At 33.7% G+C, this 15,853-nt stretch overlaps 1 protein-coding gene across 3 annotated transcripts in view; it reads right to left on the bottom strand.

The window, feature by feature from the left end:
• Positions 1 to 1,557: 1,557 nt before the first annotated feature.
• The window catches only part of LOC135197103 (protein tramtrack, beta isoform-like), a 56,798-nt gene continuing 42,502 nt past the window's right edge, over positions 1,558 to 15,853 (bottom strand). For all 3 annotated transcript variants that reach the window (XM_064224066.1, XM_064224068.1, XM_064224067.1), the window contains exons 7-9: positions 14,996 to 15,250; positions 14,133 to 14,246; positions 1,558 to 12,710 (exon numbers count right to left, since the gene is read on the bottom strand). In XM_064224066.1, coding sequence (XP_064080136.1) covers positions 12,625 to 12,710; positions 14,133 to 14,246; positions 14,996 to 15,250 — 455 coding nt within the window. In that variant the 3' untranslated portion in view covers positions 1,558 to 12,624. The remainder of the gene's footprint in view (positions 12,711 to 14,132; positions 14,247 to 14,995; positions 15,251 to 15,853) is intronic.

Here is a 15,853-nt window from a genome sequence, read left to right as displayed (position 1 = left end):
CTTAGCCCATATATTAATTTCAAGTTAGATTCAAATATTTGACCTCTGTGAGAACAACTTTCTCACTGGAAAGTTGTTGCAAATTTGATGTGTGAAAAATGGCAAATCATCCTTCTAGACACATTATTTTTTACCCAAGTAAGTAGGTGATTTATGTCATTAATTGCTAATATACCTTGACCTCCATTTTCTAGTTTGTATATTTTGGAGTAAATACTATCTAAGATACTTGGAAAGTGCAGTCAGTTATGTAGTTTATATGAGTACTGTATTTAAAATTGAACGGTATATTTTGGAGTAAATATTTTCTAAGGTACTTGGAAAGAGCAGTCAGTTAATTAGTTTATAAGAGTGCTGTTTACTGTTACATACAATAGTATTTGAGAATGTTCTTAGTATCTACATATGGTGTCCATTGCCTTCTGAGCATATTGGTTCAATATCTTGTTACTTCTATATGTATATTCAAAGCCTCTGTGGACAGAGGCTTTGAATAAATAATCAAATATTGAACCAGTGATACTCAGAAGGCAATGGACAACACATGTAGCTACTAAATACTAAAAACATTGTATATATAACAATAATGTTCAATTTTAAATATTGGACTCCTCAATGATTGCACTTTACAAGTAACTTGGATAATATTTACTCCAAAATATACAGACTAGAAAATGGCAGTCAAGGTATATTGGCAATTAATGACATCATAAATCACCTACCTACTAGGGTAAATATGACGTGTCTATGAGAATGATCTGCCATACTTAACACAGCATCAAATTTGCAACATGCCCAATAAAATCTCAATTTGGCCATCTAAAGTTGACTTGTGCTTCCTCGCTGGGATTTAAATTTTCCAGTGAGATTTTTTTTTTTTGAGATGTCGAATGGCAAAGGTCAAATATTTGGATCTAACTCAAAATGAATAAGTGGGCTAGGCTTTAAATAATGAATGTCATGCTGGTCTTTTATTTAGAGGCTCAAACTTGGATTGAATGATAATTTTAGAAGACCTGCATATACGCTCAATACCATATTAGTCTGGGACTGATAATTTTTAAGAACATTATGTACATTAAATAGCTGGTACAGGACAGAAAGCATGCATGTAAAACACACACTTTAAATATAATTATATGTCATATACTAGGAGTGACTAGATCAATACATTTTCAAAGTCAATTAAACACTACATTTCAGGCATCTTTAATAAGAAAGTCATAAAAAACTTATACAGAAAAGATATACATTTGTAGAAAGGCTCCATCTTCAGCCTGACCAAGCAGAGCTTGTAAAAAAAAAAAATGCATCTTATTTCACTGTTTATTTCACATATATAAAAAAAAATGTTTAGGATATTTCTCCTTTGCCAAAACTCTATACATCATTCCTATTCAAATGCTATTTTGTAATAAATATCACATACAAAACATCCATCCATGCCCATCAACAAAGAAAAAGAGAGAGAGAGAGAGAGAGAGAGAGAGAGAGAGAGAGAGAGAGAGAGAGAGAGAGAGAGAGAGAGAGAGAGGAGAGAGAGATGAGATAAGCGAGAGAGAGAGAGAGAGGAAATAAATTACTCAATTCATAACACAAACAAACACTCCCACTTGCTTCATGATTGTTTCTTTTTGGCATTAGACACAAACCTACTAATTGCATAATCTTCTGACTTCATTTTCTCCAGACAAAAGTGAGAAAAATCTGATAGGGAAGTTTTATCCTCACAATATTAGTAACAACTCTTGCTAACAAAATGCCAGGCAAAAAGTAAAGCTGCAGTTAAATCTGGACTGATAAAAACATTTGGTGTAACAATGAAATCTTAAAATATTGTCTTTTAATTACAGAAAAAAGTAGGAAAACTGAGATTCATTCCATAAAAATATACACATGATCAGCACACATTCAAAATGGAATTAAATTTTGCTTCACAGAGGTATACCTCTAAAACACTTTTACAAAAGATACATGCACTTCAATTCTTGATCCTACAACAGTACTAAACTAATTTGAGACAACTCTCTTACCATGGCATTAATGCCAATACAGCAGAATTTATCTTTAAAGCATCCACTATCTGGGAATCATTCTGATAAAAGTCCTTACATACCAATAAACCAAACTGATACAAATCTTCTGTAATGTTCTGCATGTGACAGAAAATTGGTGTTCCCACATGCGCACACCACTGAATAAAGCATTAACATACAGTATTGTGTGACTTCGCTAATGCAACATTGTTATATAACAAATATGGATGGGTGAAGAAATTGCTAAAATTCCAGCATAAAGCTTGGCCCTTAATGCAGTTAAAATATATGATGCCCTCATAACCTGAGGGTAGATGTAAAGGGTCATTAATGCTTGGCAGTTTTCACAAAGTTCATAAAGGTGAGAAAGCAATGCACTTTGAAGTAATCACCAGAGTGAATATACACCTTTCATGCTGAAATAAGCATGGCTAACCTTTTCAATGTTACTCATGGGATTCTTATAATCTACCTGCATATAAATACAAGATCTTTAAATTTACTAGCCATAAAGTATTGGCTACATGGTTTCCTGCACATTATACTTCATGTGTAAGTTGGGTCTTCACATTGTAAAATGAATTTATGGAATAGCTTCATTTTTCACTAAAATTAAACACACCGGTATTAAAGAGGAGATTTAAGGACCCCCTTCCATGGTCGCACTGAGGTCAACATGATTTCAATGACCCCAATAATTTCAAACAAATTTCCTTAATAAGGCACTTTTAAGTTAACATTCTCATAATAGAAAAGTACAGTATTAAAGTTGTAGTTGCATATAAAACTGCCCTAAGCTTAGGTTTCACTCGGTATTCTGCTTAGCATTATCTTAAGCTTACTACAGGTTTTCCTAGCTAACCCCGACATTCAGACAAGGTTTTTAATTCACAGATAGGTTCACTGGGGAGATAACTAATGAATGTAGCAAAATAGATCATCAAACATTCTCAATGGCCACAACACAAGGAGCAACCATATTCTTTAGGCACATCAAAAAGACATAAATGCTCTTCCAAGTAACTTAAAGGTTCTAAACTCAATGGAGTGAAAGGGGGCTTTTACTTTTGTACAACAAAGCACTAGATTTCAATTGTACCCAATTATTGATAATAATGAATGACCCCTTATTTATTACCTATGATCTTTCAGCATTTAACAAGCAAAGTTTATCAAATAATTTAATCTATCGGCATTTCACCATTTTTACCCAAGAAAAATATCTACAACCCTTTTCATTTGATAAAGTAGTAAGGCAAGATCAATCCACACACTACTTTTGAGTAATCATAAAGTAAAGTCAATTACCAAATTATAATTATATTACATGTCAATTAATTGACATTCAAATTCAGTTTTCTCAAAATGGCAGAGGTGGTATCAACACAAGAAAAGTTTCTGCTGGTATGAGAACTTCACTAATTGTTTCTACTTAATATGTACACAACACTCAAGTCATTTATTTTACCTACTTTACTTACCTTGAAGACTATTCCTGACTACAATCAATCATGTTGGTCCCTTTCACTTTATATACACCATTTACATGAAGGATGAGGAAAATACAAATCCCTAATTTAAAAAGAAAAAAAAACCCTAAATCTTGAATTCCAACAGTATACAATTAAATCAAGACTATATTACTTGGACTGTATCTTTGTCTTAATTTTTAATCACTTTGAGATGCTGCAAATTTAATGGCCTCAATAAAGAAAAACAAAATTTTATATCTTCATGATTAAATTCTAGACAACGTACAAAAATCTGACGTATAAAAATCTAGATTATGTTTTCCTACCAATGGTGACTACCCGATGGAATGCCTGCATACCTATTTATATTAATACTCTTCCTATTATCACAAGTGAATGTAAATTCTTTCTGTAAGCCCAGGTCTGCTCTCTTAAACAACTAGTTTTGGAAGTTTGAGCATAAAGTCTTGAACTGAGCAATCAGAGAATAATCTGTTCTTTGTGCAAAGACTGCGCCGAGGTACAAGATAATGTTCATAATTTCAACAACATTATAAATGAAAACACTAAAAAAAAAACTGACAGTATCATCACCAAAATATGTAAAAAGTATTGTAGAGTATTTCATTCATTAGTTTATAAATACAAAAAATACTCAAAATTTGAAAACTCCCATCTAAATTCTTGTTATGTATATTTAAGAATTACAGATAAAACATGAATAGCAACCCTTCATACTAAACATACTCCAGAGCAACATTATAATTTTCCAGAGTGCAGGCAACATATAAACATATAATTCCTGGTATGGTCACTCTATGTGGTCTGGAGAGCAAGTTAATGAACTGTCTTAAAAAAAATCTCTTACCAAATGGAAGATCATTACTGAAAGAGCAATTAACTGCTGCACCAATCTTCAAAAACTGGCCCTATACTGTGCTACTACTTATTCTAAAATGAATAACTTTCAAATTTCCTTAGCTCACTTTGTATCATTGTATATCAACTTAAGCTTCTGAATCACAGGATAAGGTAATCTTTTCAATCTTTTCCTGTGCTAAGACTTATAATTCTATTCTCTACATTACATATCTGGAAGTCAAGTGACTCAAGAGAATGTGTCAAGGGTATGAAATGAATGCAATGTAGTCAAAAAGATCCATGGGACAATTGACGTACTACGTATAGCTTTACTGTTTCAAACTTCAATAACACTTGAATGCTTCCAACACAATCTGTACATCGATAATTTGTAATCAAAACTGGGAAAATGGAATCTCCTTAAATATTTGTTCACACAGATTTACTATTGATGTTTATCACAATTTGTGACATTAAGGTACTATACCATGTCAGATATCACCCGCTCCCATGCATGCACATCCACACACACACACACAACCCTTTGCAAAGAAATGTTGCAGGGTCAAGAAAATTAAAGAGAACAAAGATACCACTGCCACCATAACGTTTCTGATGCAACTTGATTGTAATTCTTTTTATAGCAGGAAACACGAGAACGTTTTTCTAATTTCCTACAAAATGACATTCAAGATTATTAGAATATATAAGCAATCAAGACCAAGCTATCTTGGTAATCTCTGATGAATAACACATTGTAGGTGGGGATTTGCTATCTACAAAATATTACTACAAAACCCACAAAAATGTTTCCATTGCGCAATTCAGAATGCCAAAAGAATTTGGTCGCTCATCATTCACTTTCTGGAGCCAATATTGTGCCATTTTACATGAAAATCATAAGTTGAAATGGTTTTGGATGGGATAGAAAATACTTTTAATCTAGCTCCATCCCAAACAATCCACATCACATTACGAAAAGTTACACATATTGTGGAAATTCCCTGATTATCACCTAACGAAGTATTTCTTTACTCCCCTAAAAGAAAGGGGAAATTAACTTCATCATTTACACAAATATTTGCCTTCAAAATGCTTCATTTCACCGGGGTACCCCACCAACATTTCCTTATCTTAATATCTAGGCATGGAGTTCTACTTATTTAACAGAAATCTTACGAATATGCTAAATTACTAAAATTTACAATGGTACACAACTTGGTAACTACGAATTTCAAAAGGTTTCAAACGAAAGACATTGAGAAACTGACACAATACTAACAAAAAATTAAAAAAACCTATACATGTTACAGTAATCAGGCACCTCAGTTTCCTTCATCAAATTACATGAGATGAATTATATTGAAAAATTTAAATGAACCAAGAACCACCAGGAAAAGTTTTCTTAAAACCTACAGTAAATCTATAATATTGGTAACTTACAGATCACAAAAGGTAGCTCTGGAACAAGGAAGGAAGTAAGCCATGTATAATGTTGTTTTGCAAAGCTTCTGAAGCACTTCAGTTTATGAAATATGTTTTAATACCTAGAAACTCAACAAGCGATATATCACTCAAAAAGGAGGAAATATAATGTGGAGCCAAAACCTTGAACATAGGGTGACTGGAAGCTTTTCCAGTCCAAATGCCAGTTGAAAAAATATGAAAGAAAATTAGCTAAAATAATTCATATTTGCAAAATTGTGAATTAATGCTTCGCTTCACTTTTGTCGGACAAACCACTTTCATTTTTTATATTCTAATATTATTCCACAGGACACTTCTTTCTCTTTGTTCAAAATGCCTCTCCCTCAAGGCAATAGCCACTTTATCTTACTTACCTTTATTATTACAGTTTAATTACAGCTTCTTAAAAATTTAATAATTGGCTTAATAGGAAATGGAGAGCCTGACAAAGTTTCTTTAAGCAACTTATTTCCCAAACTTAACATTTGCTGTTTATTATATTTTGGACATTCACATACCCATGTTTAACTGTTAAGTGTTATTCTACTGTGTGTACATTAAGGAATAGATTTGTAAGCTATTCATTAAATATCTGAGGCAGATGAGAGTGAACAATTGTAAGACGAGTCAAATTACTGGAGTGTGTCATTCCGTTTGATATGAATAATTCTATATTCTAACACTGGTCTTGATCTGTGTTAATTTCTTGCAAGAGATCTTGTCACATGGGCTAGAATCCAACAGATTTCTACTATTTTCCATCTTTATATAATTTGTGAAGTAAAAATTGAACTTGTGCAAAGCTATTTTTTCTATATAATTTTAAAGGGTTTTTACAGCACTTCCAGTTTGTAAAAATTACAAAATACTGTGATAGTATAATCTTAATCATTTTAATGGCTGATCCTTTTGCAAATAATTGTTGTAAAATCAGAAGCACTAATAAGCAAGGAAAACTGGTACATTTTACTGGGCAGTAAGACTGCAAATCGCAAATCCCATCCCTGATGATGCAAGCTTTTACATCTTAAGCATTGCATGTGCTTCATGCACTAAATGACAGGTTCTATCTTACTCTCCACACTCATCTAACAATTGTTTCATAGTGTAACTGTGAGGTTTTCCTCCTGTTATACCTTTGTAACCTTTTACTATCAATTTTCCTTTTAGCGCTGAATGACCTCATTGGTCCCAGTGCTTGGCCTTTGGCCTAAATTATATACGTATTCTATTCTATTCTAATGACAGGCATCCACGTGTTTAGTACCTCGATTGCAAACAAGCATCCAAAGTTCTTTAAACATAAATTAAATCTAAGAAATTCAGTAATAACTAAAACTCTGATGGAAACAAAAACATCTTCAATCAACACTGGAGATTTTGATAATCAATAAATCTTCAATTAATACTGAAAAACATTGTTTCCTTTTAAAATGAGTAATTTTTGTGCTTTTCTATTCAACCAATCCTCCATGTGTCTAACTTATCACTTTCCATGAAGTACTGATTAATTATCTAAGGAATGCAGTGCAGAGAATATAAAATTCACTTCATCAATGGATTTAACCATCACAACACATGCTAACTGTGGCCGCCTTAACCAGCTAATATACATGACAGTATCCTCCCCCGTCTCATGAATAGCCCAACACGGGTAAGTGTATAGCACTCAACTTTGTCATGAGGTTCTCCCTTTCTTTTTTATTACTATCTCCCTTCCTTTTTTATTACTATCTTTGGCTATTCATATAGATGAACTTAGTGCGACTCAAGTAACAGAACAATAACCCAATGAATATGTAGGTCAAAGGCTGCCCAACTACCATGTTGACTTAAGCCAATCCAAAATAAGGGAAATTTATTTTCCTTTGTACTAAACAACATCAAGTGAGGCACAAACAATTTAGCAATATCTATAAATGTCATAAGACTGAAAAAGCTTCCATCTCCTGTACTCTTGCTTATGATGGCACTGTTAAACAGATACAAAATTTATGATCAAACAAATTTTGGGAAGTGGGAGAGATACTTTTGTTAGAAATACAATGCTATTAAGTATGTCTGTAGACAAAAACAGTACTATAAACCAGTACTCTAGTGGTACTTTTTTTTAATAGTGAAATGTCTTTCTTATGATATAAATAATGCCATTTCCCACTAGAGTAGTCCAGTTATGAAATCACTTTTTGTTTACAATTGTTATAAAAAAAGAACACAAATCAGGAAAAATGCCAAAACAACTTAGTTCAATAACTTACTACTTGCATAAAATAAAAGAAAAGCTAAATTTTAAAATTCAGATCTCAAGTGTTCCAGAAACCTGCAATAACACACAGCATAACACAGCCCTTTTGTCACAATGAAGAGATTAGAACTTAAATGCTAGGGAACAACAGTAATGTACACAAGATACCTACACCTACCACTATTTGGTAACAGGTGAAAACAGTACTACATTCAAAATGAAAAAGTGCAGACTAAAACTATTTGGTGGTAACCTTCTTCCATCACCATTAGAAATAATTACAAGTTACAATAGCACAACCTAACCTTTTCAACTGTCAGCAGATTACGTTTAAACCTTGTAATTGGTAACTCAAATGCTCACAATGCCTTCAGAAGATAGTTTTGCATATCAGCTATTTTGTTCTGACAGCACATAAGAATAAGTTTATTATTCTTCTCCTTTGGTTTTAGTATAAAGAAAAAAAGATATTGTATATAAAAAACATGGAACATACATTTAAAAATTAGGAGTATCCTAGTTTTTGTTACCCAAGTTCACAACCTCTTTTTGAATTTAAAATTCTTCAAGTTCATAGTCTTGGAGTACTCTTGTCAACACAGGAAAATAATATTGGAAACCAATCATTTACATTAATATGTCACAATTTCCTATTCATCACCTGACATAACACTAATGAACTTCTGACATAACAGGCATGCTGTTTGGGGTTTTCTCAATCTCAAATGGCACAAGTTATGCATCTGTGATTCTACTGCATGGAAGACTGGCAACTTCTACCTACATCTTCCTTACTAACATGCTGATCTATAATCCATGTTGTATCTCACTCATACTTTTAACATGTACAGACAGTCCCCAGCTTAAGACGGGTTCGGCTTATGACGTTCCGAGGTTACAGTGCTTTTTAATCATATTTATCAGAAATTATTTCCAGGTTTACGACGCTTGTTCCAGGGTTACGGCGCTTACAATGCTGATCTGGCAGAAGAAATATGACTCCAAAAATGCAAAATAACCAATATTTGAAGTTTTTTTGATGAAAAATGCAATAAGAATGCAGTTTACATAGTTTTTAATGCACCCAAAGCATTAAAGTAAGGTTTTCTTAGGATTTGTGACAATGTTCTGGCTTATGACAATTTTCGGCTTACAACGTCTCAAGAACGGAACCCCCGTCGTAACCCGGGGACTGCCTGTATTGTTAGCTCCCTACCGACAATGTAAGGATACTAGTCTATCCCTCTGCTTGTATGTTTCTCTCGGTAAATCCACCAGTTTGTACATTACTCTTCTACTCGTATACAGCTGAAGAGATTTTGATCAAACTTAATGCCGTGGGTTAACCTTCACTCACAGACAGATGTGCATGAAAAGAGGTGTTTGTCTGCCTTTTCATCACATTCACCTTGTCATCGTAATTTTTTCAAGGTTAAAAGAACTCCAATAAAAATAGGTACAGATGTAAACCACCATGTAAAAATTCGCATGAAGGGAGATCATCCATGTTTGTTCATCTACAATACATATTAATTTCAAGTGTTAAAGTGTAAGTCAACCATATTTAGAGAATCTACTAATTCCAAATCTCATTTTTAGTGTTCTCCATAAATTTTTCTAGAATAACCCTTAATGGACAGGATAGCAAATCACTAATATGCAGCAGCCCAGGCCAGCAAAACTTTGAGGATGGCCAATTTACGAAAAAAAACATCTCAATGTAAAGAGGAAGATATGCAAAAGCACAAGATGTAAGAAAAATATTCAAACAAATTTTCCCTACGGTCCACGAGCAATTGAAAATGACTATTTAAAACCACTTTTACAAGACAATAAAAAATGTTGTAAAGTTATACGTACATGATTTTTCTGATAAATAAATTTATTTTATTTTGTAAAATTATAATTATAGCTCACACAATATCAAAACAAATAAAAAATGAAATTAGTAACAATTATGAGCATATTTGTTGTAAAATATTTAAGTAAGTTTACTGAGAACGAAGATGCAATAACTTTTTTTTATTTATACATGTTTTTTCTATTTATTTGCACCTTCCTTTAAAAAATTACATTTATAACTAACATACTATCATAAATGATAGGGACTAAAACCACCAGCAACCCTTTGGTATATTTATGAGCAAATTTACAAAAAGAAGTCTTGTGAGACAGAGAGGCAGTAGGGTTCTTGAAGTCAAGAACCCCACTAAGTCTCTCATGAGCCGCCCAGTGGATTTTAGCCAGTCTAAAAGTTGCAGTTAGTGAATTTACGGGCTATATAGGTAATTGCACCCCTTTCCCCCCCAAAATCGATAGCGTGTAATATTGTCACTCACCATGAGTCACTCCGTCGTCCACCCACGTTATTGCTACTCATGTGAGCATGTCCGTCCATTAAGGGTTAATGTTTATTAAATTAGCACAAATTTAAAACAATATTGAAATTCTATTCTAAGTCTATAAAGGTCATTTCTTTGTAATGCACCAAAAAAACTGATCCTATACAGAGTGAACTGACAGTTTATTACACAATAATTGATGCACAATATACCGTGTCAAAAACCAATCAACTACAACTCCACACACAAAAGTATGAATAGATAGATGCATACAAAGACCTTCTACAGCATAAGTGAATGTCATATACCGTACATATAGAGCCTGCTTCGTGTTAGCCAAATTATCAGCAATTTTAGACTAGTACTACAAGTATAAGCCTAAACACTCCAGTTCTCATCTGCTAAGTGCCCCATTATGATGAAAGCTTGACCTTAAAAGGATAGAAATGTGAATTCCCATGCATAATTGAAGAATATTACTTTCATTTCATTTTATGAAAAACAAATGTAAAAACAACCACAACAAAGCATAAGGAGAAAATTATACAAATGAAATATGAAGTAGAAAGGCAAAATAATGACAAGAAATTAAAAATGAACTTAAATTGCATCTACTAAAAGTAAATGTTGGAATTACAGATATTATTATTAAAAAAGAATTTTGAACATTTTCTCATTAGGTTAAGCACAAGTTTCTAACACTTTCATTCATCCAATAAAACCTCTGTTGCATTCATAATTCTATGAAACTGTGTTTTGTATGAGACTCACTACAGCACATGATTGGTCTCCAATATACCTCCTGGGGTGTTGTGCATAGATGTACACTTTAAAGTTAAATTCTCCGCATATACTAAAGGTTCAACTTTTAATGTGACATATAAAATTTTATACTATACAAAGCTATAAGTAAAGGATAAGCAGCCTTGTGCATCCAACAACAAACATAACCACACCTTATCTGTGGGATTAGTTTAGTAACAAAAAAAAAAAAGAAAGAAAAAAAAAAAATCGAGGGCCATACAATATAATGTTCCCCATCTTCATGAGAAAAAGAACGTGTTATTATTGTTGCCCCATAATGTAGTAACAATAACTGCATAGAATTTGTATGCCAGTATGTCAGCACAACAGTTTTTTGTACTCGATCAAAAAAATTATAAAAAAACAAAGAATTTCACATAATTACACATAAATGTTACTAAAATGTAAATAAGCTCATTATTAAAGGCTTGCAGAGTTCTGTCTGCATTAAAAGGCTGTTTGTGCTGTAGGCTACTATTTCTATGATACAAAAATCTACAACATTCACATTTTAAGGCAAAAGTGTCATTTTCACATTAATAGTTCTTACAAACGCTATGAATCCTTTCAAGATTAGCCACTTGGTATCAAAATAAGCTATACATTAGTAAACTCTTGACATACTTAAATTTGACCGTCACAAACGACGAAGCTTTATCTTGATAAGGCCTATCCTTCTCTCTCTTCTTACAACTTGTGGGGGAGGGGGAAGCACCATTGAGAAGATGAAACAAGTATGGAGAATTCAGTCATCACGAGGTTAGTGGAAGAAAATCAGTATTTTAAACTGCAAGGTGGGGCATCATCCAAGGTTACTCGTCAAGCATGAGCCACCACCAAAGAAGCAGCAACATTGAGTGGTAACTCCAAAAGGGCGCACTTGGTTTTGGGTTATTTTGAGCAAAAAGTCTAATACTTAAATGCCACCAAGCATCATCACAATACACATACATTCACATACTGACTTAAAAGTACATCTGAGGAACGCGTAGAGAGACAAAACGCTTCTATCCCTTGGCCATTAAATACTTGGCAAGATCTTTCAAGAGACCCCAACAAATTAGATAAAAAAAATTCTACTCCTTACTTCCTACTACTGAAGTGGAAGATCTTTGTGGGGGAAAAACAAAAGCCCCCATATACGACGTACGGCAATATCTCATCCACTCCAATGTGCTACAATTACGAACCTTTTGGTCTAAGGGAAGCATCATTTGGTCTTCCAGGCCCTTCAGCACAAACACACGTATTCCTTCGATTTAAAAACATCTCTTTGGTGGACAGACCATTACCCTTGAGCTGCTTATTCGTTACGTAAAAACCTTTTCGTCCATTTCTTTTATCTTCATTGATTTTGCTCTCCACATCAACTCAACTCTTTGGTGTTGTTCATCCAGTTACCGATGACCATTCTTCTTGTGTTGGTACATGTCATACTTTGTCCTAAAAAGTGCCCTACACGAACATGAAAATGGCTCCCTACCTGCAAGAAAATTGTTTGGGGATTAGATTACAGTGATAAAAGAACACAGTTACATTTCAAATTTCCTAAAAATAACCTCTACAGTACACATTAAACTAAATAAATGTTGATCAAATAACCTTCAAAACAAAGTGAATTACTATAATTCCAAGTATATCTTAGTTTTACCAAACGAATGAGCTGATTAACAGCCCTCCTAGGGCTGGCCCAAAGGATAAGATATTTATATGTGGCTAGGAACCAATAGGTTACTTAGCAACAGGACCTACAGCTTATTGTGGGATTCAAACCACATCGAGAAATTAATTTCTACCACCAGAAACGAATTCCTCTGATTCCTTGTTGGCAGAGCGGGGAATCGAACCCAGACCCTGAGACTGGCAGTTGAGCATGTTACCTACTCGTCCAACAAGGAACTAAGAAATACTGTAATACATGAATACTCATTGCCATACCCTTGTCCTATATGCATCTGCCTAAAATAACCTGGCAAACTGTTTAAAAATTATTATACAATATAGTCTATCCATGAACTAGGCCTAATGAGTTTTTAAATTTGATTCAGTAATTGTTAGTTGTTAAACTACAAAATAATAGAATATTCAGATGGTCGCTCATAACTCGACAGCTCACAACAGAAACCAATGCATGTAATGAATTGTGCTGCCAACTCTATAACCTTGAGACTGGGTGGCATGTTTTTAGAAATAATTATGAAAGCAATACTGAGACTAATAAATAGCAATTCTGGTGAACACTGGTGATTCTACAGAGAAAATAATCTGAGAATTCTTAACTAAGGCTGTTATCAGTGCTGTACACTCACAAAATCCAACAAGTAGACAACCAATACATACCTGTGGGTTTAAGAGGTGCATGTATCACTAGAATACCAAACATCTTCTGTTTGACAACTTAAGGACTAAGAGTGTGTAGATTTAAGACTGAACATACCATATACATGACTGATGGGGCTTTGATGAAAAAAAAACCATATACACGACTGATGGGGCTTTGATGAAGCAAAAACATACAGTAACTTCCCTACAGCACATACACTGTGCAATAACAATATATATACAGTGTGCATTATATCTCAGTATTTACAATTGGCTGTTTTCACACAAAATATTTGTGTATGACCCAGTCTGCTGAAGAAAGACAAACAGAAAGGAAAACTTAAGGACCAAAGAGCCACCAACAGAGATAGCTAGTAAAACTCTAATGGCCACTGACTTTGTCACTATGGCTACAAATACTACACTGTCCTTCACAAACAGCTAACTTTAGCCCAGAATATGTACATGGTGTCTTTCTTCAAAGTACACGTTACCAAGTGCGTGTATGATTTGCAAATTTACATAAACTTTTAGATTTCTACATAGCATCAAAATGACAAAGAGCTTTGAACTGGTGGCCTACCTTCTGAATGCATGATAGCCATATGAGTACGGAGAGTAGCAGCATCACGGTACATTCTTCTACATGTTGGACATGGTCTGGGCTCATGGAAGGCAAGCTTCCTTTGATATTGCTCTGAAAAATCACACTGACTAACTTTGCTGAACAGCTGAGAGTACAGTTGATCAATTAGCAACTAACTTTAAAAAGGAGAAACTGCAGTACATGCTTAAATATCTTCACTTAGAAATCTTCAGGCAATAATTTAAGAACTTTAACATATAAAACTCAAGCATGACGAGAGAATACAATGAAACTTTCCATGTTTCCAAAGCTGTTTCAATGCACAAAGCCCTCGAATGCCTGACAAGAGTGAGGATCAAAGCAAGCTAGCTCAATGTTACTCTGTAACACTATGTAACTACCATTTCTTCGTTGACTTTGGTGCCTCAGAGAAAATTACAGTATAAAATAAAAAACACATATGATTGCTTAAAAAACTTCCAAACCATGGGTAAGCTATTCAGACTTTAGTCTGAACAGGTATAAAATAGATATGGTAAACTGCTTTCTCCAGCTACATGTATACATACAATGACAAATACACCTAGCTTCCTGTCAACTTTTAGAAAATGCATAATATTTGAATTTGAGTAGTTTAAAAAAGGATGAAAAAAATGTGCGTACAAGCACGTCTCATTCACATTATTAAGTCCCATCAAAATGGTTTGACCTTTTCTTCTAAAATATCACCTTTTACTATTACACATAACTAAAAATAATTTACAAGCACATGAATAAACTGATTAAGTACACTCTAGACAAAATTTCTAAAAAAAAAAAATGCCCTTATAAATAAATCATCAACTATAAAAACTACATACCTAAGGTTGCTTGCACCTCCTGTAGAGAGACCATTGATGGATGAATGTACTGTTGGCCAGATGTGGAATTAGAAAGGCTACTGGTAGTAGTTGGTGGTGCGCACGTTGCTGTAGCAGGTGTTGTTCCCGACGTTACTGTTGGCACTGTCGATAATGCCACAGTTGCTGAGGCTGGTATAGGTGGAAATAAAATTTTTTGTACCACTGCGTTGAGGTTAATTTTGCCCTCCACAACAGACTTTGTTGAAGTTGTACCTGAAATATATGGGATTCAATAGCTCTAGAACACCATCCAAGAAAATTGTGGAAAAAGAGAAAACCATATACTTACTACAATACTGTACCTCGTTTTTAAAATGAAAAAAATTATATCATAAATATTTTTACATTATTTATCAGGATAAATGTAGAATGAGTTCTTTCCATTCTTGAAATATACTCATTACTCATACATTCATCAAAAATACCTAACGTCCACAATTTTCAGTCTTTTGTCTACAATACAGAAAAAAAGTAGTCTATTCAGACATTTAATGAATCTATAGGTGTGTATCAATCCTAAAACTAACTTTCATGCAAGCAGTGACACTGCAAGAACTGACAGGATGAGAAGACACTCATTAAACGAATAACAGGTTAAAAAAAAAATTTCATGAATGCAACATATTTCATCATGGGAGGCCCTTATGCATGAATGCATGTGCATAACGCATTTGAAAAGCCACTCGGTACAAAATTATTAGATAGATGCTTACACACACACACACACCACACACATACTAGTGCACATGGTGTGTGTGTGTGTGTGTGCACATGGTTCTTTTTATGCCCAATGTAATGACCTTTACATTATTATTT

Source organism: Macrobrachium nipponense, chromosome 18 (assembly GCF_015104395.2).
Source record: "Macrobrachium nipponense isolate FS-2020 chromosome 18, ASM1510439v2, whole genome shotgun sequence".
NCBI lineage: Eukaryota > Metazoa > Arthropoda > Malacostraca > Decapoda > Palaemonidae > Macrobrachium > Macrobrachium nipponense.
The sequence above is the reverse complement of the archived record's forward strand: the minus strand, read 5'-3'. Positions and strand labels throughout refer to the sequence as shown.